This window comes from Adiantum capillus-veneris, chromosome 1 (genome assembly GCF_014529385.1).
Source record: "Adiantum capillus-veneris isolate H3 chromosome 1, ASM1452938v2, whole genome shotgun sequence".
Lineage (NCBI taxonomy): Eukaryota > Viridiplantae > Streptophyta > Polypodiopsida > Polypodiales > Pteridaceae > Adiantum > Adiantum capillus-veneris.
In genome coordinates this window covers 18,925,430-18,953,285 of record NC_140931.1, presented here as the reverse complement: position 1 = coordinate 18,953,285, position 27,856 = coordinate 18,925,430, and the positions used below count along the sequence as shown (strand labels likewise).

At 44.3% G+C, this 27,856-nt stretch overlaps 1 protein-coding gene across 1 annotated transcript; it reads left to right on the top strand.

The window, feature by feature from the left end:
- The first annotated feature begins 1,813 nt into the window (after positions 1 to 1,813).
- On the top strand, positions 1,814 to 4,479 carry LOC147464391 (uncharacterized). Its single transcript, XM_086514591.1, has one exon. The coding sequence runs from the start codon at positions 3,495 to 3,497 to the stop codon at positions 3,966 to 3,968; it is 474 nt and encodes a 157-aa protein (XP_086370717.1). The 5' UTR covers positions 1,814 to 3,494; the 3' UTR covers positions 3,969 to 4,479.
- The last annotated feature ends 23,377 nt before the right edge of the window (positions 4,480 to 27,856 follow it).

Here is a 27,856-nt window from a genome sequence, read left to right as displayed (position 1 = left end):
TCTAATGAGTGGAGCAAGGCTATGGTTTTTATTGTTGTCTCTTGGGTGAAAGGGTGGTCTTGTCACTTGCATTGGGGTGGCTCCCCTTTCAGTCGATGTAAGGTTGACCTTGGAAAGCTATCATGGCTCAGCCTGAGCATGGCATGAACTTGTAAATTTTTTGATATTTTAAAATAATCTACTCTCAATTGTGAGGTTTGCCAAAAAAAAAAAAAAAACTCTACATCAGTTGATCTTTCTTGGTTCTTCTCTTGAGGGAGGAGGGTTTCTCTATGTGTTTGTCTGTTTGGTTTTCATTATCAACCAAGTAAATAGCCAACACTCAAAACCATGTGAAAAAATGAAATGAAATGTTATATTCAACGTCTTCAAAAAGCCAAAATGACCTATGAGACCAAATTGATACAATCTTCGTGTATCTAATACAGTGACTGGGTACAAAATAAAAAATGAAGTAGACTAAAAAACTAAAATCATGATCAAAATCAATACCCAAGGATGCCCGAATTCAGAAGCTATCCGAGAAAGTATTGCATCGGTCATTGGAGAGCATCATCAATTTCCGCCTCTATAAATAGTCGTATTGAAGGTTGGTACAGCTGAGGATGGTCGACCTATGGAAGTGCAAGAAGCCGAGGCATGGCAGTTTGCAGGCAAATGACGGGGCATTGAACAAGTATTTGATGCAGTCAGGAGACAGGTATACCCAGATGGAGCACTCTCTAGTCGAAAGTGCAAGTGTTTCTTGCTATCACAGGTGACAGGATCAAATGCTTATATCACAAGGTTGGAAACAAGGCAAGGGATGCTGGATGCAAATGCCATAGAGTTTATGATATGGGATCTGGAGCGAAATGTCTACAGGAGACTCTACTTGCCAAGGTATGTATGTCAAATATGGATTTTAGCAGACCAAAGGTGTTTTTCAAGCTCAACTGGTCAGGATGTCTAGAAGTGCTAGAGATTGGTGGACTTCATCGCATCCAATGATATCATGCAATATGTATAGACTGGTTGCTCTAGTTTGTCAAGTTTAAAGCATTTTATGTGCTTGAAGACTGATACTCAACAGCTCCTTGCTCGGAATGTTGTGGCGGCACAAGAGTTTTGATAGTCATAGCGGTCGTCATATCTCTCGATAGATATTTCATCATCCGGGAAACATTATTGGGAAACCTTATCCGGGGTCATCCACGCCAAAGCTTATTTTCCTAAAGTACTTTACAAGGCATGCCATAAAGAAGTTTTTCTCACTGACCAACTGAAAGTGGTGGTGGAGGTGGGAATGAAGACTAGACACAAGTCTTTTAAAGAAGGTGGCTTAGATCAACTAACGACTGAAAATTAAAAAATGAAGATGAGTGACCAATGTTGCAATATGGAGGCGCTGCTGGTGTGGGCTACAAGCATGAGAAGATGGGTGGTCGACAGAGAACTGGGAGCGCACTATAGTTGCTTGGAAAGATTGCCAGTTGCATGGGAGGTGGCACAAGTTGATAAAATGGGGCATGGCAAGGGCAGGGTGGCCGATCAAATGGGAGAGCTCAAGAGGGCAGCACCAGAGGAGGTGAGGAGGGGGCGGGCCTAGAGCAGAGAAAGAACGGGCCGTCGACTGAGGGGCTCATGGGCCATGCAGAGAAGGGCCGCAAAGGGGTGGCAGTAGGAGGAGGTGGAGCGCGATCTGATGCATGGCAAGGAAAGAAGGAGAGCTGCAAAACGGGACTGCAGGGCTCAAGAAGGAGCTGCCACCAAGGTGTTGGGGAGTCCAAGGGGCCGGAGCCTGCATACAAAAAGGAAGGGCGGGGCCGTGAGTAAACAGGGAGAGCTGAAGTGCTAGCTGCATGGAAACGGAGAGAGGAGACCTACAAAAAGGGGAGGCCGAAAGCATCAGCAGAAGAACTAGAGGGCGTTGTAGGAAGGGAGCGCTCTTAGGAAGAGTGTTGGTTGCATAACCACTGCCTTGAGGAATCAGCGCTGCAGTTTGTGAGTTGGTGGGCATGCACGCAAAGAGGTTGAAGGCCGCCAGTGCGGGCTGCCTTTAGCCGAGGAAAGGGTGCCGGATTGCACCGAATCGATCATCGCCATCATTGTACATACACCTTTGTGAAATCTTGGTTGTCTAGGGTCTTGTTCACTTATTCGATTTCTCTCGTCTCTTTCGTCTTGTTTTGAACGGTAAAATCCATGGTAGCGTGTGGCTCCGGAGTGTGTGTGTGAGTATGCTAAGAGGGAGGGAGAGAGATAGTGTGAGCTTGGTGCATGCATAAGCAGTTTGTGTACAGTTGAGGCTTGTGTAGCCTCCCATTGATTGTGGATGAGAAGAGGTAATCAAGGGTGACGGTGTGCTGTCGGTCAGTTAGGTGCCATGTTGTTCATGGGCGAGTGTGTGTAGCCGTGATTGCTCGAAGGCAGTATGTATTGTGAAGGTTGGCAGAAAGTGTGCATGTGTGTGATTCTGTGTGGGTAGGGGTGCGGACTATTACCTTGGGCTATAGAGGCAGTGTATTGTGTGTAGGGTTTGTTCCCATTTCCCCCTTTTGATCAGTGGTGCCCCACTGAGGAGCTACTGATTGATTCTTGGTGAAGTCGAAGACGGTGTCGCGGTTTGAAGAGCAGGATCTAACAAGAATGGCATGGTCACGTTTTCCCACTTTTACAGGTGTTGAAGATGTTGAGGTTTGGCTGCAAGACTATGGCCTTTTTCTGATGGAGAGCCGCTTGTCAAGAGGAGAGGGAGTGGCCCAAGCTTTCCCGCTCCTGGTTCGTGGAAAAGCAAAGGTATGGTACGAGGGCTTGCAGGCTGAAGAAAAACACGATTGGATCACATTGGAAGCGGCATTCCGAAGCCAATATGTGGCCAACATATAGTGGAGTGAAGTGAAGCAGATGATGGACAACCTAAAGCAAAGCCTTGATGGTGATTTCTGAGCATTCATGTGGGAGTTCGAGGCCATATGGAGCAAGTTGGTTAAGGTAACTGCTGTAGAGAATGCCGATTTTTTTGAAGATGACCAAGTTTGTGGACTGCTTCCATGTAAAAGTGAGGGATAAAGTCGAGATAGATGACCGTGCACGTACGAGGAGGCAGTAGCTTATGCACAGAGCAGGAGAAGGTTTTAAAGAAGCAACAAGCAAAGTAGGTTCTGGTGAGTCCATCGGTGCCAAGGCCAATTGCTAGGGAAGAGCTTTAGGTAATCCGACCCTTTGTTGATGCACATGTGGTAGCAGCGGATAGGCGTGATGACAGAGTAGAGACGATACCGTGTGGGCCTATGAGGCCTCAGCAGCTGTAGAGAGGAGTCTACCGAGTACCGCCTGATGTGCTTGACCAAGTGACTTCCGAAAAGAAAGCAGTGGAGAAGATAGCTGATGTGCCAAAGCTGGTGAGTTTTGTGGAGAAAGTCGAGGTGTATTCGAGCTATAGCAGTGCCTTGGATACGGACAACACATGGGAAACGGAGTCTACTTTCTCAAGGTATGAGACATATGATGTTATGCATGTCGATAAGGTGGTCAAAGAGCAACAAACTGCAGATAAAGAGACATTTTTTGCGGACCAGGGGGTTGGGAAACCCTCTCTCTTGCCTTGTTATGGTAAGGCCATGTTGACTGGAGAAGAGTGCTTCAATGGAGCAGAGTGGGGATTCGATGATCCAGTGGTCGATGTAGATGACGAGTCGCAGGTTTGGGTTGCTAAAGCTATGGCGAGAATACAAGGTATGCAAGGCTTTCTGCCTCTTCCAATGCCGTTTGAAGAATCTACAGGTGAAGATATGCCACTGTCTGCTTTGGATGATCAATTGCCACAGGTTGCCTTGCATAAAGACAATGATGTTGTGGAGAGCTCTCTAGCCGTTGGTGGGGAGACATGTGATGCAAAGGCTTTCCAGGATGTGCACGCCTGTGTTGGGCGTGGAGGTGGCTCATGCATGCAGTTTTTTGAAGGGTTGTGCTATCAAGATCTATAGGAAGGACCAATGCAAATCAGGGATGGTGCGTATCTGTTTTACAGATAGATGATGATGGGCAATATCATATCTTTGATCCAGGTGGCGTTTACACTATGCTTGGGGAAGCCTACGGCTTTCCATTTGACCCATGCGGGTGCTACTTCAGACAGTGAATCTCTCTCTATCTATCTACTGCTATTTATATAATTTTTGTACATAGTATCTATTAGTTTTCTTCTTATTCACTGATATATTATCTAAATAATGCTATGGTTGAGCATGAATTCTCAATGAGGGGTTGGGCAATGATAGTACAACTGAGGATGGTCGACCTATGGAAGTGCAAGAAGCCGAGGCATGGCAGTTTGCAGGCAAATGACGGGGCATTGAACAAGTATTTGATGCAGTCAGGAGACAGGTATACCCAGATGGAGCACTCTCTAGTCGAAAGTGCAAGTGTTTCTTGCTATCACAAGTGACAGGATCAAATGCTTATATCACAAGGTTGGAAACGAGGCAAGGGATGCTGGATGCAAATCCCATAGAGTTTATGATATGGGATCTGGAGCGAATTGTCTGCAGGAGACTCTACTTGCCAGGGTATGTATGTCAAATATGGTTAGCAGACCAAAGGTGTTTTTCAAGCTCAACTGATCGGGATGTCTAGAAGTGCTAGAGATTGGTGGACTTCATCGCATCCAATGATATCATGCAATATGTATAGACTGGTTGCTCTAGTTTGTCAAGTTTTTAAAGCATTTTATGTGCTTGAAGACTGATACTCAACAGCTCCTTGCTCGGAACGTTGTGGCGGCACAAGAGTTTTGATAGTCATAGCGGTCGTCATATCTCTCGATGGTTATTTCATCATCCGGGAAACACTATTGGGAAAGCATGGCAGCCACGGGGCAATCCACGCCAAAGCTTATTTTCCTAAAGTACTTTACAAGGCATGCCATAAAGAAGTTTTTCTCACTGACCAACCGAGAGTGGTGGTGGAGGTGGGAATGAAGACCAGACAAGTCTTTTAAAGAAGGTGGCTTAGATCAGCTAACCGTTGAAATTTAAAAAATGAAGATGAGTGACCAATGTTGCAATATGGAGGCGCTGCTGGTGTGCAGGGCTACAAGCATGAGAAGATGGGTGGTCGACAGAGAACTAGGAGCGCACCATAGTTGCTTGGAAAGACTGCCAGTTGCATGGGAGGTGGCACAAGTTGATAAAATGGGGCATGGCAAGGGCAGGGTGGCCGACGAATGCATGAGAGCGTGAAGGAAGGGCAGGTGGCTAGGAGCAGCCAGGATTGCCAAATGGGAGAGCTCGCCAGTTGTGAGGATAGCAGACGCTATCTGCATGCCAAGTGACAGGCTGTTAACGAGCTGCAGATAGAAAGAGATGAAGGCTCAAAGGGGTGAATCCATGGTCGAGGGGGGTGCCTGCTGTGAGGAGTGCGTATTGCAGAAGAGCTCAAGAGGGCAGCGCCACAGGAGGTGAAGAGGGGGCGGGCCTAGACCAGAGAAAGGACGGGCTGTCGACTGAGGGGCTCACGGGCCATGCAGAGAAGGGCCGCCAAGGGGTGGCAGTAGGAGGAGGTGGAGCGTCATCTGATGCATGGTGAGGAAAGAAGGAGAGCTGCAAAACCGGACTGCGCGCAGGGCTCAAGAAGAAGCCGCCGCCAAGGTGTTAGGGAGTGCAAGGGGCCGGAGCCTGCATACAAAAAGGAAGGGCGGGGCCTTGAGTAAGCAGGGAGAGCTGAAGTGCCGTGAAAATCCGTGGTAGCGTGTGGCTCCGGATAGAGTGTGTGAGTATGCTGAGAGAGAAGGAGAGAGATAGTGTGAGCTTGGTGCATGCATGAGCAGTTTGTGTACAGTTGAGGCTTGTGTAGCCTCCCATTGATTGTGGATGAGAAGAGGTAATCAAGGGTGACGGTGTGCTGTCGGTCAGTTAGGTTCCAAGTAGTTCATGGGCGAGTGTGTGTAGCCGTGATTGCTCGAAGGCGGTATGTATTGTGAAGGTCGGCAGAAAGTGTGCATGTGTGTGTGATTCTGTGTGGGTAGGGGTGGAGACTATTACCTTGGGCTATAGAGAGGCAGTGTATTGTGTGCAGGGTTTGTTCCCATTTCCCCCTTTCCAACGTCTCCCATGTCATTCTAGGATAGTCCTAATCCTCTAATGGAGCCTCCATTGATGTTGTGGTCACCCTCATAGATGTGGGCATCTAGCTCTCAAGAGCTCAGTGACTTTGCAACTAATATACCTCTTGTATAGATAGGGTCTGAAGTCTATTGTGAAGATTTCTCCTCTGATTGTCAAGTATATGCTGTAAAGAAGACAATGATATCCCTCTGGCTTATCTCCTCAAGAGACTCTCCCTATGTTTGCGTAGCTCTAGTCAAAACAGCCCAAGATATCTTTGATACTGATATCTCATGACTTTGACCAACGGTTCAAAGCCCTCTCTGAATACACAATGAAAGAGGCCTTGTATCTCATTGTATACAGGAAAACAACAAATGTGATGTAACGCTGTCTCTGGCTCTATATGACATAACAATCCTGGCCTCTACTAGTACTATCTTGAATCTGTAGTCTCAATCTCTAACTGATGCGATGATGTGTGCATCTGACCAATAGCACATTGTATGCCATGGGATAAATGATTGTCCATATAGGACGGTCTAATCACATATTCATTCTCTGTTTGTTAGAAAATATGCTCTCTATAGAAAGTCATCTTCGTGCCGAACTCCGATGTCGGTTGTATCCATGTGCTCCTGGTCTCCTGGTATTTAGTTGAATCAGATCATTCTAACTTATGAGTCTAGTGATCCCTATCCATGTGAGAGATAGGGAGGGTGCGTCCAAGGAGTATTGGAATGGAGGCAGTCTATCCATGTTCTCCCTATGTTTGCGTAGCTCTAGTCAAAACAGCCCAAGATATCTTTGATACTGATATCTCATGACTTTGACCAACGGTTCAAAGCCCTCTCTGAATACACAATGAAAGAGGCCTTGTATCTCATTGTATACGGGAAAACAACAAATGTGATGTAACGCTGTCTCTGGCTCTATATGACATAACAATCCTGGCCTCTACTAGTACTATCTTGAATCTGTAGTCTCAATCTCTAACTGATGCGATGATGTGTGCATCTGACCAATAGCACATTGTATGCCATGGGATAAATGATTGTCCATATAGGACGGTCTAATCACATATTCATTCTCTGTTTGTTAGAAAATATGCTCTCTATAGAAAGTCATCTTCGTGCCGAACTCCGATGTCGGTTGTATCCATGTACTCCTGGTATTTAGTTGAATCAGATCATCCTAACTTATGAGTCTAGTGATCCCTATCCATGTGAGAGATAGGGAGGGTGCGTCCAAGGAGTATTGGAATGGAGGCAGTCTATCCATGTTGAAATCATTTGATTGAAAGCATGATGTCATCTACACATACCAGCATCCTATATCCCTTATATCGCTAACTGTCGGGATGACTCAAGGGATAGCCAAGCATATCTGTCTCGAGGGAGATCCCATAAATTGTGCATGAAGGATATTGATTATGTGCCTCGACCACAAGCGGGAAAGCAGTTGGCTCAAATAATCTCATGTGGCACTGAGACCTTAACTCGAATAATCTGAGAGATCAAAGAGACTAAAGGCCTCTCCATACATCTCACTTATACAGCACATTAATGCTGGGTCGAGAACTATTCCTTTACACTCTGCGATTTTACCAAATAATGCTAAAAATTCACTTATTAATAAGTGACTTAAGAGACTTTTGCTATGCCTTTATGCTGAACTGACTATGTTTTGCACAAGAAGGTATGCAACTATGACCTACGTAAACATGCATGTTCTGCTAGAGGCTCACAAAGTGCCATGCTAGATCCTGAGCTAAACTAAGAGTGGCCAGAACTATAGCAAAAGCTTGTCCACGTGGCTTGAGTGCAATGCACACGTGACAAAACCTCTCTACCATCCTTGAAAATCAAAGCAATCAAGGAAAATCAAAGCAATCTTCCTTGATTGTAGGTATTTGCAAAACTTGAGAAGAAGATAATGAATAAAGTGAAAATAATATACATACCAAAAGACATTTACACGTTATGCCTAAGACACAAAAAGTGGTGATTTGGCATCAAATCCTATTGGTCAAAGACATGATGTGGTAAAATTGTGTGGTAGAGATGATGTGGCTCTTATAAATAGTGGCAGATTTGGACGCTTGATTTTAATAACGAAGCTTTTGGAAGTACTAGCTTTTTGGGTAGTTGATTTTTGGCTTAGGGCCTTTAAATATATGCTTTGGAGGAGAAACTTGTTTCTTCAACTAAGAAACTTTGAGAAACGTGTCAAGCAATGTGAAATAACAAAAAAAATGTGAGTTTTGCAAAAAAAGTTAAAAGTATTCCTATTGGCTTTAAAAAGAAAAGGTATTCCTAATTCAAAGATTTCTTAAACAACAACAAAAACGATGCGCTAGTCTATAGCACGTAACAACAGGCAATGACAAAGCACATAGATGTGCAATAGTATTAGTTAGGAAGGATGGATATAACATTGAGAGAGAGAGAGAGAGAGAGAGAGAGAGAGAGAGAGAGAGAGAAAGAGAGAGGGCACTTTAAAGAGAAGAAAACGCTAAAGGGAAAATAAAGAAGAAGAGTAACACCTCTTTATATGACACACAAGTGTAAATATGTAACTGTTTGATATATAAAAAACCCCTATGGATGAACTCACATGCTACACCTACATATTTTGAGGTGGACCCCCTGCGCATTTATATTAATGCATAACTACTATATGTATGCAACATACATGCATAAAGGCACCTTGCACACATGTACATGGGTTTTTAGACACTTCCCAGAAACATATTCTGTGGTAAGACCGCCCATAATCATGAGCACACATATGATGAGCAATGCATTTACAATGTGTGTATGTTTTGTAACATTAGCCATGAAGGCCTCATCCTCGACAAAACGGATCAATGACTACACAAAAAAATGAATGAATGAACAAATTTGTATTACCTAGGTCATTAATGAACCTAAGTCTCCCTCGTGAACCATAGCGATGAGTCCGGCAGAGAACTACTATGATGTATCATGGGACATTGAATCATGGTCACTGAATCCATTGAGAATCGCCACGATGTCGGGGGACATGTGTTCGAAACGTGGGCCGCGAAGGCGCCGGGCCTCTGGCTGTGAGAGGTGTGAGAGAGAACAAGAAAAACATATGCATATGGCTTTGGCAATCACCGTAGTATTCAATTAATCAATTCAATCTTTGAATACAATGTAATCGGTAGCCAAGGCGGGCTGTTAGCCACACCAACACTTGTATCAATGGTAAATAGGAGTTTAAGCTCCCTTTACAAAGATTAATCGGGCCGTTAACGACACAGGGGCTTAATAAAACAATTAATTAATCTTCAGACTGATGATGGTGATGGAAACTTTTGAATGTCACTTTACCTGCTTCAACTGCCCCCTTGGATTCTGCAACTTTAATTTAAGTTCACCATGTCAATCATCATGCTTCAATTATTTTCAACTGTCCTTCTTTGTGTGCTTTGCTTGCCTTAATTGCTGCTCACAAGCCTTGAATTTCTTCTCTAATCAACTTGCTCCCATGGCTTACCTCTCATTGCCTCACCAAGCCAAGAGCTCCCTTGTTAGCCTTCCGGCTTCGACTTCTGCTTAGACTCCGACTCCGGTTTCAGCTTCTATGACTTCTACCCCAACTCCTTCTTGGGTTGTGGATGTAGTTCCGCCCTCTACTCTTCTTTCTGCCTTACCGTTCCTCCCGTTCTTGCTCAAGCACAAGAGAGAGGAGAGAGATTGCCCCCCTTATTTTGCTAACTGAGGACGAGAGAGAGAGAGAGCGAGAGAAACCCTTTTCTTCTTCTTCTTCATGCCTCCGAGCTCTTCCCGCCTTTCTTTTCTTTAGTATATCCTCCTATCCTTTGCTCATGCATATAGAGAGAGAGAGAGAGAGAGAGAGAGAGAGAGAGAGAGAGAGAGAGAGAGAGAGAGGGAGAGGGAGAGAGAGAGAGTCGCTATGCCCTTCCTTCTCTTTGTTGCCTCCAATAACCTTTTCTTCCTTTGTTAACCGAGGAAGAGAGTGATAGAGCCTTTGCTTTGGTTCTCCAAATGGGAGAGAGAGCCCTTTGCTTTGGTTCTCCAGCATGTTATCGCCTTGCTTTGCCTTGCTTCTCAAGCACGAGAGCGAGACAGAGCCTTCACTTCCTTTACTCCTCTTTTGAGAGAGAGAGAGAGACCCGCTTTGGTTCTCAAGCCCGAGAGTGAGAGAGACCCATCCTTGCTTCTTCTTCCCCTCTTTGCCTTGATAACCCTCGCTTAACACTCGTTCCTCCTCCCTGTGGCTTGAGAGAGAGAGCCCTCCTCTTATTATGCTTTCCTTCTTCGTAACCCTTGCATGCTCCTTTCGTTTCCATCCTTTTCACGCTCACTTCGTTAAAAATAGCTCCCCCCCCCCCCCCCCACCCCCAGCGACCAGGGCACCGTCATTGCTAGGGCTGTGGGAAGCGGGAGTGATGATGTGGCATGCTCGATCTCCTACTGCACCAAATCCGGCAGGACTGGGTCCGAAATGAAATGCCAAGGCCAGCTGAGCGAAAATGTCTTCATGCTCGTCGCCGTTCACACACCATAGCGGCTGGCGCGACCTCTTCTTCCCCTGCTTGCGCCAGCTCGTTGTCTGCCGCCATATCCCCATTTCTTTTTTCCTTTGTCCACCCACACTCATAAGCTTTTATAAAAAAAAATAAAATTGGTGGGCAGCCTTAGTTTATATTGGGCGGCCACCTTTTGGGCCATCCCCTTGGGCGACCGGCTTAAGGCTTATGGGAGGCCTTTGCTTCATAGTTTACATGTCAACCAAGGAAATGCCTAGCACCGGCCTCATCTTTCTCTGGCAGCCCCTATTGACCAATCTCATCATGGGTTCTGTTGCCCGTATCAAGAGATGACCTTTTGGACAAAGAGATCATCAAGAGCTTTTCGTGCTTTTGTAACGGCACCACATTAGGCATACACTTCATGCTTTCGTAAAGGCGCCACAATTGGTATACGCATCGGACAAATCATTGTTCAGTGTGACATACCAGCCAAAGCAGCCCTTGACTAACAATATCATCGTGAATTCTACTGTCCATATTAGCGCATCTCGTATAATGTCACATGCCTTTAAGATGCAGGTATAGGTGATTGCATGCGCCGGAAGGCATTCTCTTCACACTCAGTTTGCTTGTATCAGCTTCTCGGGTGATGCCAAAAATTATCCAGCTCAGCAGTGACAGCAATTGACATCGGCCTCAAGCCGTATTATATCATCAATCCGGACTCTGTCTGACGAGCCGTAAATTTTTGTAGACTTCTCAAGCTGCATAGAACACATACAAACCCTGTTGAGCCTGTAAAATTCATAGATGGTACATTGACCAAGGCAACCGACCTTGCAGGGAACTCGTCCCCGGGAAAACTTAAACTGGTAACAACTTGACAACTAGAACTCCGATTGCTGATCTGAAAAAACCGACGCGCTCCACAAAGTGAGCACTTGAGGCCCATGTATTCACTTCATCTTCGATCCTTCAGCTGCAATGCCCAATCCGGTATGGATCTGCTATCGACTTAAACTTCAAACTGCCATAACTTTTGCACCGTAGCTCCAATCGACGAGCCGTAAAGACAGGCCGGTAGGGCACTTCAAGCACTACAGTTCCATATCATAATCTCCCATATGTGCTCACTTCAAGCATACTCTTTTTTAGCATCATTAAGACATCTGTTGGCCCTTTAAAGCCGCATCTGGCATACATTAACCGTAAAGATAGCATGTTACCAAGCTCTGAACACTGATCATTAATCAAGTAAGCTTCAAATAAGCTCGTCGTCCATTTTTCTGGTATATTTCTTAGCATGGGAGCGAAGCTGCACGACAACGATGTATCTGTTTGAGAACTGTGATGTGCTAAATTTAGTGAGAACCGCCATGATGTATTGGGTAGATGAATCATGCTATCCTACGTGTACATCGGGACATAACAAACACATGAAGTCTTTGTAAACCCCAAGTTTCGCTTCAAGGGGCGATTGTTAGGGTAAGCCCAACTTGTAGCATCATATGGGAATGACCTCTAGCCACCTAGGAAAAATTAGATGATGAGATGGTCCAATATCAAGAGGGTGCAACCTCTCTAGCCAATGATTGTAAAGCACCAAACCTATTTGAGAGAGAGTTTTCTAATGAATTATTTGCACTTTGAGCTATTATCACTGTGTCTATACTCTCTCTCTCTCTCTCTCTGTCTCTCTCTCTCTCTCTCTCTCTCTCTTTCTTAGCAAACCTAATCCTAATCTCCATATATCTAACCCTAACCCTAACACCGTGATTAATCTAAGACTTCACTTTCCAAAGTCCATAGCTTAATACTAATCATTGGTGATTAGGGACTATTCTTCCACATCAACTAACCCATCATAGTCCCTCTCCTTTGGATGTGTCATCACCTCTCTTGACTGGGGATGTTTGTATTTTTTTGACATCATTAGAGATTGAATGATCTCTATGAGCTGTTTGCACATTTTTAATCGCTTTGTTTCAAATTCAGGATGCAGATATTTCAAACATCATTGCTCCAAAGTGTGGTTGGTCTTTAGTCTTGCCTCATAGGTTTGTAGTAGAGCCTCTAAGGGTCCTAGCACTTCAAAAAACATTGTTCGCTTACCCTTGTGTGGACGAACTTGTACCCAATTATTACCTTCACATTCATAGCAAGGACCTTTCAGTTGAGCAGCTTGTTGTGCCCCCCTTGGCTATATTTTCTTAGGAGAATATCCTCTAGGTTTGTAGATTTGATTTGCTATGAGCATGAGCATATCTTCATCCATTGTGTGATGCTTCTTTATTGGTTCATCAATGTATGAAGGTTCTGTAGCCTCATCTGAGCAAACCCAGGGTAATTCTCATTAGCATACCAGTTCCTTTTGGTGATGGTCTCGCTACTACTGACCCCTTTACCCTACTTCTTTTCACTTCTTCCCAAAGCATGAGTTATGATATGTATATTACTCTCGTTTAAGTTTTGAACTTCAAAGTACGTTTTAACTCTCCCTTTTGTCATTCAGAGTGGGTTTGTGTGCCAATGGGTAGTATGCACTATGTGTATGCACTATGTTTATGGTTTGTTATTCATGGTTGGTGGAAAAAATTCTATAGTGGCATTTCATAGTCTAGCGAAACTGTTCAGAAATTTTGAAACTCGTTCCACACGAAACTTTTTGAGTGAAAGTTCATGGCTACTATGCTTGGGGGTTGCCCCCGTAAATCGGTGTGGTCACACAATGGCTTAAAAGCCTAACCCTTCCAACTTGAAGAACTCAATCGAGGGGCCTAAAATCCTTTAAAATAAAGCACAAGGCGTGAATTGTGTAAAGATGATGATGTGGTGGTTTCTATGGACTACCCAATGATTTGCAGTGGAAATTAGGGAAGCCATGCTGACTTGTGGCAGCCAATACGGATAGACCTATGGGGCACTTGCTTTTGGAGTCAGAAGATTTTCATAAGGGCCTTTATAATTGTGCTCAAGACTTCTTTTCTCCTCAAATTAGCTTGGGAGCATTGAGAAGAGCACGACCCTTGGAAATTGGACCTTGTGAAGCACAATAATAAAGAAATACCGAGAAGGGGCACCAGTCTTTGGGGCCAATGCATTTGGGAATGGAACTACATTGTGCCATGTCGATTCTCTCCTTCTCTCTCTCTCTCTCTCTCTCTCTCTCTCTCTCTCTCAATTATTTGAAGTTTCTCACGTGTGTTACAGTTGATCTTTGCTTGGGGTGTTGTGATGGGAGGGCACCATGTGCCAACATAAAGGACCATACTGAAAAGACGTTAGACGCTTCAAAACTACCGAATTGGAAGAGACATATTGCACATGAGACACGGAGTAGCTGAGTTGCACCCCAAGAGAGCACTATCCTCAAATTGTGACCCCTCTTTTAGTATTTCTTTATATCGCTTCAACATGGTACAACTTTGGTAGAACGCCTCTACACACATGGTAGGATGTCAGGGGTGAACCTTAGCACATATTTAAAGACCCTTGGCTATCAAAAGTACGCACATGAAAAGCATCAAGCTTTAAAAGTATTTAGTCCCCAAAAGCTAGCGCCCTCTCAGGAATTGTCTGTACAATAACACCATGTCATTAACTTTGGTAATTTGCTGGTGTTCGAACACTGCTATGCCAACATGTTTTATGCAAGTTCTTCACTAAGTGTGTGTGTGTGTGTGTGTGTGTGTGTGTGTGTGTGTGTGTGTGTGTGTGTGAGAGAGAGAGAGAGAGAGAGAGAGAGAGAGATTTTAGGCACCATAAAAAAAGGGTTCCATAAGCTGCTGTGGGTTAGAATTTTAACCCTAACCCATGGGCTCAACGAGGATCAATAAATTGATGAGAACTTTGTCTTCTTTTGCTTGTGCTAGGGTTAGGCCCCTTGGTTGGGATGTGCAAGTTGGCTAGAGTTAGGGCACCATCTAGGTCTTTGGTGGCTTGACATGTTAGCATTTTTTGACATCTCTGCTTCTTGAAATTAGCGTAATTGTTCTTTACATAATACCGGTAAAACCACTCAAGTTAGGGAAAAAAAATCCGAGGATCATTCAATTTATATCAAAGTTCTTGATAGTTCGGCGTAGAAAAATTAGTCATCACACCTTGACCGCACTAATCAATAAATGGGTGCTTAGGAATCTCACTCAAGTAAGATGGCACATCACAATGCAACAAAAATGCTTACATATGCATGTGAGAAGAAAAAAAAAATATAGTTAGTGATGAAATCCTCCCCCCAAATAACCATCCTAGTAGACGTGCCCAATTTTGCTAGCAGGTCTCATTAAAAAGAATCAAGCAAGATTCCTCGACTGTCGAGTGAGGCGAGAGAAAAGGCAAGGAAAAGATGACGTGACGGTGGCCGGGTGGCACTAATCGAGCATGGAGGTGACAAGTGTTGAGAGCAGCGTAGAGAGAGAAAGAGAGTGGGATATTTGCTTGTGCATGAGATTGCGAAATCCAGACAGTATCCGGGTCTGTGTGTGTGTGTGCGCGTGTTGAGTGTAACGGGTGTGTCTCTTTGTCTCATGCGCAAGGCATTATGGAAGGAATGGTGTGCTCCGTTGGCCTGTCACAGCTGCAAATCGGCGCAAGTGCCTGGTTTCTCCAACAATTGGGCGCATCGTGGAGGGCGGTTTCCATTGGAGCTGCAGGGCAAAGAGGGTCCTTAGATGCAGAGCGATGGCGCACCAGGCGGGAAAGAGAGAGACGAAATATTGCGCGTTTTTTTTTTTTGGGGGGGGGGGGGGGGGGGGGGGGCGGATCTACGGAGATTCTCGTTAATGAGAGCACAGACCCAGTAGTATGGGCCACGAGTTTTTGAATGACTTTGTCGAGCAATGAGAGGGCTTTTTTTTCATGATTGAAGGGTTTAGGACATTGGCATGTAAAGAAACAACTCTGCTCCTACGATGGTTGCTCTTGTTTACTGTTAACCCTCACGGCTCACGGACACCCTATCACCTACGATGGACGTTCTAACCTACTGCTGACATTGTATTATTTATTTGGTAGAGTTAGGTACCAGGCTTGTCGGTCCAATAGAAAAGAGTAAGAGTGATCGCCGATGAGAGGCGCACTCTAACTGGAACATTCAAGGGATTAGTTGGCTAAGCATGGGCGCCCAACTGTGAATGGCGCGAGCTCATATAAAAGTCAACTAAACCTAAAATTCACTCATTCTCTCATTTGTGCAATAGAAGAGTGCTCTTGCTCCATCTCCATCTCCCTCTTCTTCTTCTTTATCTCCTTGTGTGTGTGTGTATGCGAGCGAGCGAGAGAGAGAGAGAGAGAGAGAGAGAGAGAGAGAGAGAGAGAGAGAGAGAGAGAGAGAGAGAGAGTGCGATCGAGCATTGCGACGACGGCAAAGCGGTTGAGCGCGGCAAAGCGGCGGCTCCGTCTTCTTCGTGGCGAGGGATCCTCCACGAAGCAAGCGTAGAGCGGTAAGTGACACATCATCGCCTTCTTTGAGCTTACTAGTTTAGGCTTGTTGTGTGCTTGGAGCCATTTGTGGCTCTCACACGGTGTATCGGCAAGTTCCTTGCATTGACACGTGCGACATACGCGCACATTTTTGGTGCCGTTGCCGGGGAATGCCGTGCATTAAGCTCGAGTAGCACTCTGTGCTTCTCCGTGGTGCAATTTCAATTATAGGAAAGGTAGGGAAAGAGTGTGCGTGTGTGTGTTGAGAAGAGGGATTTGGTGTTATATTGGGTGTTTTTTTTGTTAATGGAGTTTTCAAAGGTTCTGTGTTTCTTCTCTGTGTATTAAGGTAGTTAGTTTTCTTTGTTAATGGAGATTTCAAAGGTTCTGTGTTTATTCTCTGTGTATTATGGCAGTTAGTTTTCTGTGTACAGTAAGTAGGAAGTAGATTAGTGAGAGTTAATAGAGTGTGTTAGTGTGTAAGAGTAGGTGTATGAGTTAGAAGTAGGTAGATAGAGTGTGTGTGTGCTCTCGCGCAGGCCGCGGCGACCTTATCCTTTTTTTTAAAAAAAAAACTTTTAAAAAAAATTTAAAGGTAGGACCGGGATCGGGAATATCTCCCAGACCCAAGCCCAAGCTCACGCTCAGGCTTAGGTCTCAGTCTCCTTTAAAAAAAACGAATTTTAGCTTCACACGTAGCTAAAAATCGATTTTTTAAGGACCAACGGAACGTCAGATGCCCGAAAATTGTGTTGTAAAGCACACAGCGACCCTCTAAGTGATACGCTCGTTTCGAGCTATCACACACTTTAATTAAAAAAATCAAACATTAAAAAACATTCAAAAAACATCAAAAACAAGAAAAAATCAAGTAGGAAACAGGGTGCAAAACACCCACAAAACAAAGCCAGTAACCTTTGAGGGTACTTGCCGACACTTGTAGGGCACCCAAAGCACATGTATCTATGCTCTGGTCGTGTGCTAGAGTCCAAACAACTAGCTAGTGCTTCGATTTACGGGGGTACTCACTATCCTTCCACGCTAGGGTCTACGCCCTCGGCGGGGACCCAAGGTAGTGCAACCCAAGACCCAAATATAGCGGCTAGCGACTCTTCCTCTGACTACGATATTATGGAAGAGCATCTTACACAAAGCCCCGGGGGAACAAATGAAACCGTACCTAGCTGGGCCCAGCAACTTGGAACTAGTGTTTTTAGCCGTTTGATGGAAACTTTTAGTAGAGCTACGCGCTCTGAACCTACGGCTAGTGAAGTAAACGAAGGGGGTGGGGAAGTAGAATCACCATTCACATCTCCTATAGACCCCACACTCCCTCAGAGTGTCCACTTGGACATTCTACCTACCTCATTTAATGAGGGCCTTACCGAGCTACCACCTTCTAGAGTTGCCTCCAAGGTAGCGGTGACTAAAAGTCAAAACACGGGAAGCAACATTGCATCCACCTCACGACAACCCTCTAGTAGACCAAGTTTGGACGGGGTATTTCTCAATGAAAATTGGGAATATGACCTACACACGGAGACTTTGACCGACCTATACATGGGATACACATACCATGTGGGTTGGTTAGAAGTTGTACAATCTACATCTAGTGCCACTAGTCTAGAGGAACAACAACGCATGATCTGCAATGTCATGCATAGGGTTATCCAGTCCGAGAGGCAAAATCGGGGAATAAACATACCTTCGACGGGTCCTATGCGATTTTTAGACACGGGCAAAGAGAAACAACCCACTCTATCACAAATGGAGACTCCCCCAGTGAGTCCCATCGATCCCCCATATGTTGTTTTGCCAGGGGTCTCAATGCAATCTGAGCCCACAAGTGATAGCTTTACTTTTCCAAGTCTAGCTCATCTTTCCCTTGATGACACCACGGCTACCATGCCTACCCCAATGATGGGCATGCCAAGAAACACGCCATGGACTTCGTTTGTTAGTAAAGCACCGCTACATGGTAGCTCAATGCCTGCAACAATAGTACCTACAAGTGCGAACCAATCATATGCACCTATGGGTCCACGTACTCATGTAGTCCCTACCCCTCCCATTGTTTCAACTACCTACGTTCCACAACGACAATACACAAGTTCTAATTTCCATGTGACTATACTGGCTAGCATTAGCATGTCACATCCGACGTCTGCTATGCCTAGGGCCACTCATATGAACTATGGACCACCACATGGCACAACATCGTACCCAACGTGGAACCCAAGGGCTTCCAATGCGCGAAGCCCAATGCCAATACCTACTCCACATGTAGTCTCTGGAGCACCTTCACCCACGGTGCCTGCTCACTTAGGTGACTTGGCAACATTTGATCAAGCTATTGGTCGATCTATTGCTGAGAATATGCGTAACACACGTGATAGAGAGCCTAGAAGTAAGGCAGTACAAATAGCCAAGCTCACATAAAAATTTAGTGGAGATGGGGATGTGAGAAAGCATATCGAAGTGTTTGAACAAATATGTGATTCTCTAGGAGAACACAATGACCTACATAAGAGCAATGCTTTAAGCCTAACCTTAAGTGGAAAGGCTGGGGATTGGTATAGAACCCTAAGGGTGGAAGAAAAAACGATTTACCCTACTCTTAGGAGATTGTTCTTAAAAGAATACAACGAGAGAGAGTGCTTTGGGGTGTAGCCTCTCAGCTCTAGAAAGCCCAACGAGAGGAAGGAGAGTCGGTGAGAGACTTTATAAGTTGCTTGAAGCATTTGAATTCTCGTTGTAATCCAAATGAGCGCTTCAACAATAACCAATTGCTTGATAGATTCATTAGGGGATTACGACATGAGGATATCTACAATGGATTAGTCATTAGAGGTATCACCACTTGGGAAACAGTCACCACCAATGCGATCCAATTGGAGAATAATTTAATGATTCAAGGAGAAAGAGTGTCTGTTGAGACTAAATCTATTAGCTCGCAAGCATCAGGCCATCAGCCAATGACCCTAAAGCCTATTGCTAAGGAGCCAAAGATATCTGAGATGACTTTAGCAGATCTCACCAAGGCTATTCAAGAGAGTCTTAGAGACAATCGTGCTCCACAAAACAATCATATGTATCCAAGAAGGGAGCAACAATGGTGCTCAGTATGCTATGGACCACATAGTACCAGTGAATGCCCTACTTTTAGAGTAAAATTCAATGGGAATTGCAATGCATGTGGGAGGTATGGTCATCAAGCTAAGGATTGCATAGTATTTAAGCGTGCGATGGCCAATAGACCAACCTTAGCATGGACAGACACACCTCGAGTGCCTCCCTTGATGCCGGCCCCACCTCTTGAACAAACAGCACAACACATGGTCCCTAGTGTTGAGATGTCGAGCTCTACACCTTGAGCTGGCATCCACTACGGGTCTTGGCCGCTTACGGCATTTACTCACTGGCGCGTTAGGTGACCGACACGGAGGATCTCTGCCAGTGATTCTACAGATGGACTACACTTATAGTGCCAGCCTAGTACGCTTCTAGCAAGTTCACACTTAGTGACCGCATGTACATATGTGCTACTTTTCAGCTTTAGCACTTAGTCATTTTGTACTCTCTTTTCTGTGAAGAAGAAGAAGAAGCTTTCCATCTCTATGTGCTTTGTGCTTGTCTTGTGTAACTCTCTTGCATCCTCATTCTTTACATGGTATCAGAGCCTGGTGCAGGCAAGAGAGGCTAAGAGAGCAAGAGCATCACAATCCCTTCGTTCGCAATCCACGACCAAAAAATTTTAGGGGTTTTTCTCACAAGTTTTTGAACAGGTCTCCAAAGTGCAGTATACAGAGATTTACTGTACAAGTACAGTGGTTGTATGTACGCTTGATTGTGGACACTCGTTGAGTGTAGAAAGCATTACAGGTACCACAATAGCAGGTTCAGCAAATTTGCAGGTTTTTGTAAATTGCAGCTATTTTGTCTTAGTGCTTCAAGATGTCTGACGGTTTCAGTCAGATTGTTACTGAGAAGCTTGAGAAAAATAACTACCCTGCATGGAATTTCAGAATAACAAATTTCCTAAAAGGAAAAGGTTATTGGGACTATGTAGAAGGAGACAATGAAAAGGAACCAGAGATTCCCGAGGCAAATGCTACAGTAGAACAAAGGAAAGCTTTGAGGGACTGGCAACAAGGCCAGAGCAAAGTGATGTATTGGCTTTCTATGAGCATCACAGATGGCATGATGGGCTATCTACAGGATGCTGAAACCCCCGCCATTGCATGGAGAAACTTAGGCAGAGTGTTCGAGGTGAACACCAAGGCCAGGAATCTTCAACTAAAGTCGGAGCTAAATCAGGTTAAGAGGAACAACCTCTCAATCAATGATTATGCCTTGAAGATCAAGAGTATCATTGAGGCTCTTGGATCTATTAAAGTCTCAGTGGAAGACGATGACATTGTCCGTGCATGCTTGGATGGTTTAGGAGATGAGTATGTACATTTTAGGTCTTCCATGAATACAAGAGACGACATCCCCGTGTTCCAAGATTTGATTTCTATGCTTATTCTTGAGGAGAAGAACCTTGACACATCTTCTTCTCATGGCAGAAATAATTCTGAACAGGCCTTCTATTCTAACTCCAACAGAGGTAGAGGTAGAGGTCGTGGCCGAGGCCCAAGGGGTGAAGTCGCGGAGCGGAGCGTGGGTCGACTCTCTCTCTCTCTCACACACACACACACAGTGAGCTTACACAGTACACAGTACGCAGAGATCTGTTAGAAGGGTTATCTCCCAATTCCTTAGTATTCACAAAGAATATGTTAGTATATACAAAGAGTTAGAGGTAAGTGAGTTAGGCGGGCGGCCGGCCATATCCGCATAAGAGGCCACTTGGGCTTTAATCCCAACAACCTCCCACTTAAAGTCCAATGTGGCACTTTAAGTAACTGTAAATCTATGAACATAAATGTACAAAGATTTACATGGCTGCCATCTATCCAATGCCCAATAACTCACGACAATGCACAAAGCCCTCTCCTGGAAGTCCCTTTGTGAGTAGATCAGCAGGATTGTCCTTGGTGTGGATCTTCAGCAGTTGTATCTGCTTGTCTTCAAGTACTTCCCTAATGAAGTGATACTTCACATCAATATGCTTAGTCTTCGAATGGAACACTGGATTCTTTGCCAATTGTATAGCACTTTGACTATCACAATATAACTCTGGCATATCTGCATTGATTCCCAAGTCTGCAACCAATCTACCAAGCCAAATAGCTTCTTTGCATGCCTCATTTGCTGCAACATACTCAGCTTCTGTAGTAGACTGCGTAACACAATCTTGTAATCGAGATCGCCATGATATGGCACCTCCAGCCAATGTAAAGACATAGCCTGATGTAGATCTCCTCTTATCCAAGTCTCCTGCATAATCTGAGTCAGTGTATCCTCTGACACTCAAATCCTGACTACCATAGCATATGCGCATACTCTTTGTATGTTTTAAGTATCTCATGATACCTTTCACTGCCTCCCAATGTTTCTTGCCGGGATTTGACATATATCTGCTAACCACTCCCACTGCAAATGCAATATCCGGACGTGTAGCAATCATTGCATACATCAAACTACCCACTGCAGACGCATATGGAATCTTATCCATTTCAGCCTTTTCTTCCTCAGACACAGGACAATCTTGTTTGCTAAGTTTCACATATGGTGGCAATGGAACACTCAATGCCTTTCCCTTCTCCATATTGAAACGTGGCAAAACCTTGTCAATATACTCGGTTTGAGATAACCAAATCAACTTCTTTGATCTGTCTCTCTCAATGCGCATACCAAGTATATGACTTGCCTCACCCATGTCTTTCATGTCAAACGATTTTGCCATCTTTGACTTCAAAGCTGAAATTTCTTCCAAGTGTTTGCCAGCAATCAACATGTCATCCACATACAAAATAAGGATCAGCCAACTGCCATCCTTAGCCTTCTTTGTATATAGATAGTGATCGAACTCACTACGTTTGTAGCCTTGAGAAAGCATAAACTGATGGAACTTATGGTACCATGCCCTCGGTGATTGTTTTAAGCCATAAAGACTCTTTAACAACTGGCATACCAAATGTTCCATGCCTTTCTCAACAAACCCTTCTGGCTGCTGCATGTAAATTTCCACATCTAAATCACCATGCAAGAACGCTGTCTTGACATCCATTTGGTGCAACACCAAATCCAATATAGCAACCAATGCAAGAAAGCATCTCAATGTAGTCATCTTGACCACTGGAGAGAAGACTTCATCAAAGTCAATGCCTTGTTCTTGCTTAAAGCCCTTGGCAACAAGCCTTGCTTTGTACTTCGGCTGACTATCATGAGCGGTGATCTTATACCTGTAAACCCATTTACAAGGTAGAGCCTTTTTGCCCTGTGGTAATTTAACCAACTTCCATGTCTGGTTTTTATGCAGAGCTGTCATCTCTGACTGCATGGCCAACTGCCATTTTTTCGAGTCAACCACTTGTAATGCTTCCTTGTAACAAGATGGTTCTCCGCAATCTGTGAGCATGACATAATTTAGAGATGGCACATAACGATCAGGTGGTTTGGAGACACGCTCAGAACGTCTCACCACAACTGATTCTGCCTCTCTAGCCACTATAGGCTGTTCCTGAGCCTGACCATGCTGTCTTGATGTGCTAGCACTAGGTCCATCTTCCCTGAAGACAACTCTTCTGATCTCCTCTGTCTTCTCTGGCTTAGCGTGAAACTTGGCTTCATTGAAATGCACATCATTGCTACGAATAAGCTTTCTGGACTCAGGATCCCAAAGCCGGTAACCCATCTCGCCCGATTCTCCGTAGCCAAGAAATATACACTTCTTGCTCTTTGGTTCTAACTTATTTCTGAACTCTTTAGGAATATGGCTATAAGCTTCACAACCAAAGACTCTGAGATGCTTATACGAAGGTGCCTTGCCTGTCCATAGCATCTCGGCCACTGCACTCTTATCCAGAACCCTACTAGGAGACCTGTTGATCAAATGGACTGCTGTAGCCACTGCTTCCGCCCAAAATCCATCAGGCAACTCAGCATTTGACGACATGCTTCTGACCTTCTCTTGTATGGTCCTATTCATACGTTCTGCAACCCCATTCTGTGAAGGATTATATGGTGCAGTAAGTTCCCGCTTAATCCCTTTTGCTTCACAAAAGTCTTGAAAAGCTTTGGAAACGTACTCTCCACCATTGTCAGTTCTCAAGCACTTCAGCTTCTGACCACTCTGATTCTCCACCAGCTGCAAGAATGTCTTAAAGACCTTGAGCACCTCATCCTTGTGCTTCAAGAAGTAAACCCATACTTTGCGAGAATAGTCATCTATGAATGTACAAAAGTACGCTGCTCCCCCTAGTGACAAACTAGGCATTAGTCCGCATAGGTCACTGTGTACAAGAGCTAACCGTTCGTCCCTACGATTCCTCTTTGATCTGTGCGGTTCCTGTGTTTGCTTACCATAAACACAATGCTCACAAAACTCGAAATCTTGAAATGAAAAGCCAGGCAAATAATCATAATGAGAAAGTATTTCCATTCCTCTTTTTGACATATGTCCCAACCTACGATGCCACAGTGACACACTTGGCTGCTCAATCACATTAATTACATGGTTTTTAACCTCTGAAACATGTAAAGTGTACAGAGTTCCTGACTTGCTGCCATGTGCTAGAGTCATCGAACCTTTGGAGATCTTCCAAGCGTTGTTCCCAAAAACTGTCACATAACCCGCATCATCCAACTTCCCTGTACTAATCAAGCTCTTTCGGATTGCTGGAACATGTCTGACACTCTTGAGCCATAAAGAAGAGCCATTCTGAAACTTCAACTGCACATCTCCCACTCCAAGTATGTCACAAACCTGCTCATTGCCAAGTCTGACATAATCTTTAGTAGCCACATATGATGTAAACCACTCTTTGTGCGGAGAAACATGTAAAGATGCCCCTGAGTCGATAATCCAATCACTCATAGCATGTCCATCCTCTGCAGTCAAGAAAACAGAATCAAGATTGCTTGTAAGGAAGATGTCACCAGCTGCTATACCAGAAACACTGTCTGAACCAGATCCTGTGACATTCACCTCTTCAATCTTCACTGAACTCTTCTTTTCATCTTGCTCAGAACTCTTTGTTTTGCCTTTTTCTTGTTTCCACTTCGTACAGTCTCGCTTCATGTGACCCTTCTTGCCACAATGGTAGCATTCTATGTCATCCTTTGACTTCGAATCACGAGACTTACTTCGGTTTTGTGCCTTCTTACCCTTCTTCTCTTTAAACTGTTGTCTCCCTCGAACGACCAAAGCACTATTGCCTTTGCCTTTGTCAATGTTCTTCCTGTTCACTTCCTCTGTGAGCAAGCTGCCTTCTACATTGGCACTTGTAAGACCTTCTGGCGCGACAGAATTACTTAACGCTGTACGAAAAGTATCCCAACTGTCTGGCAAAGTGATTAAGAGAAACATAGCCTTCACTGAATCTGGAAAGACTATCTCCTGTGCTGTTAACTGGCTGAAAATTGAGTGAAATTCATTCAGATGATTTGACATGGCTGTCCCTTCCTTCATCTTCAAATCCACCAATTTCTTGAGCCAGTAAATCTGAGAAGCAGCACTTTGTTTCTCGTACATATCACATAGCTTTTGCCATACGCCATACGCTGTAGTCTCTTCTGCTACGTTGAAGTAAACATTTTCTGCCAGTGTCAGCATGATTGTGGAACAAGCTAACTCGTCAAGCTCTTCCCACTCATCTTGAGCCATAAATTCTGGTCTCTCCCCTTTGAGCTTCAGTGGCTTCACTTGTTTTTTCTGCACCAAAACCTGCCAAATCTGCTTCTTCCAGAATGGAAAGTTTGTGCCATCCAGCTTCTTTATGTTGTAAAGAGTCTCACTTTGAGAAGATGCCATATCTGCCAAACTGTTTACTCCTGAGAAAAATCCGGCAGAGTTTCCCCTGTAAACTGGTCTCTGTACACAGTAAACAAGCTGTAATCAACAAGCTGAACACCTCTCCTCAGGAACTGTCAGTATTTTGAAAATTTTTGACAGAGTCTCCCCTGTAAACTGAGCTCTGGGAACCAAAAGATAGCTCAAGAAACAATCATAAATAGCTGACCAATGACAAATCTAAAAAATCCCTGTAATATGCTGTCCTGTAAGCATACACTGTCTCCTCTCTGGGCGATGACAGAACCTGTATCTGTCTCAAGACTGAACTCTGAACAATGCCTCAACGGCCTGACGCATAAGATGCAATCCAGTGTCTACACAAAGTCATACATCCTAAGGGATAAAAGTCGTCGAAGAAGATGCGTGTAGAGGGGAACTCCAGCAACCTAATCCACCTCACACTGGGTAACCCAGCCCCCAGTGCTTGGCTTCAAAAAACCTCACACACGACCCTCTCAGATGGCTCAGCAAACTGCCCAGAACTAGCATACATCCTATAATAGACCAATCACTGTCCTATGACCACTGCGGCGGTCTGTCTGCTAGCGTGACTCACAACTAGCAGACCCACAATCACAATACATCAATCTGCAATACATGCCAGTGGTGTCAAGCCGTCGTATGGCCACACCTCCCCTGGAACCTGGCAAGCACAAGAAGTAGCAATGCAGACTGCAATATATATATCTGATGATATATATGTGTACCTGGTCTATAGATGATGCTCTGAAGACGAATAAGTGATGTATGTCGATGTCGATATTGATGTCGACCACCTCCTGCTTGCCAATCTACACAAGACGGATTTCTTTGCGGCTGAAATCTATCTTCTGCTGTAGTGCTCAGAACGAAATTCTGAGGGCATAAACGGCTTCGAAAGGGGGGTAAAACTCCAGGTCGCCTGCTGGAAACGCTCCCGGAACGCCGAGTGTGAATTTTCGAACTCCGGATCCAGAATCTGCCGGAAAAGTGCGCGCGCGCGCGATTGCGCAAATCCGCACTGAACCAAGGCTCTGATACCAATTGAAGTCGCGGAGCGGAGCGTGGGTCGACTCTCTCTCTCTCTCACACACACACACACAGTGAGCTTACACAGTACACAGTACGCAGAGATCTGTTAGAAGGGTTATCTCCCAATTCCTTAGTATTCACAAAGAATATGTTAGTATATACAAAGAGTTAGAGGTAAGTGAGTTAGGCGGGCGGCCGGCCATATCCGCATAAGAGGCCACTTGGGCTTTAATCCCAACAAGGGGTTGCAGGGGCCAAATTCTGGAAGGTCAATCAAATCAAAACAATACAGGTGGCAGGGGAAACCAGTCTCAAGGCAGGGGGAGTCAAAGAGGTCGTGGTGCAGGATCAAGCAGGCAGCAACATACTTCAGATAGCAGAGAATGTTGGACTTGTGGTGAAAGAGGTCACATGTCACGTGACTGTCCAAAGGGAAAAGCAAGTGGAAAGAGAGAACAGGGCAACTATGCATCTACTAGCAGAGATGCATATGATAGTGATAGCCGTTTTTCGGCTCTCCATAATTGCCATACTAAGTTACTCCACCCTACCAAATTCACCCAAACACTATGGCTATCCCTACCATTTCACTGTAAATAGGCGTGTGTAAATTAGGGGACTTTTTCCATATCTTCTTAAAAAACCCTCAGCTAGCTAGTCACTGGGCTAGGTGAGCCAAAAAAAATAAAAAAAATAAAAAATAAAAGTATATTATGGCCTCTTTGTGTGTAAATATTTCATTGTATATATGGCCTAAATATAGAGATTTTTTATAATTATTTTGGTATTTTATTTAAATATTTCTACTTAGGTGTGTGTTTTATTAAACCTATGTACACCTTCTTTCATCCTCTTACACCATAATTATATTTTTTGCCAATATGAACATACTCTAACCTCATATTTTTCCTTTATACAAATCACTCCCACATTTTCACCCTCACCCTCGTGAAAACAAAAAATTGATTTCTACTCATTGGTTACTTTTATTATATTATTTACTTGCATACCTTTTCCTCTTTCACCCAGAATAATTCAAGGAGGGACCATATCATATGATTCCAATATCTTTCCATATCCATAACTCCTCCATATTTTTATTATTATTTTTACTCATTATTCTAACACCATGTGCTCATTGAGCTAAAGTCCATGAATAGTCCATACACTAGTCCCACCATGTATATATTCCTTATTTCACCAATAATCCTCCTCCATGCATGGGTCAAGGGCAACTTGAATGCTTTGTATTATAATATGACAAAGGAGGGGCTCACTCTTGGATGCATTGTACAAATTCAACAAAGGAGGGGACCACTAAAAGACTTTTGCAGGCCTAAAAAACAGGCTTTTTGGTGAGAATTTTGGCACCTATCTCCACTCTGAATTTGGAGCGGTGGTCAAAAGAGAAAATGTAGCCCACGCTCTGAATAATCACCCCAAATTTTTTCATGATTTTTGGAGCTACCAGCTGTGAGCTATGATTTTTTTAGTGGACCCCAGTCTGCCCACTTTTCTCACAAGTAGCCCATAGTCTTCTCTCACCTCTTTCCACACTTCTACACACACACACACACACATTTCTCTCAATCCCTCACTCAAACCTGCACCTTCAATGGTTTCTCTCACCTTCTTCACCATTAACCTCCCCACTTACTCCCATAGCTCTCATATGAGCTCTCCATGTACATACACCATCTCTATGCCTCTCTCTATTATCTCCAAAGTACAATTCCATCTTACCCCTTATATATATACATAAATTCAGCATGTGTACCATGCTTAACCTCTGCCAATCAAAAGATCTCATCAACGGAATTACCATTTTCATCACGATGATCAACCTTG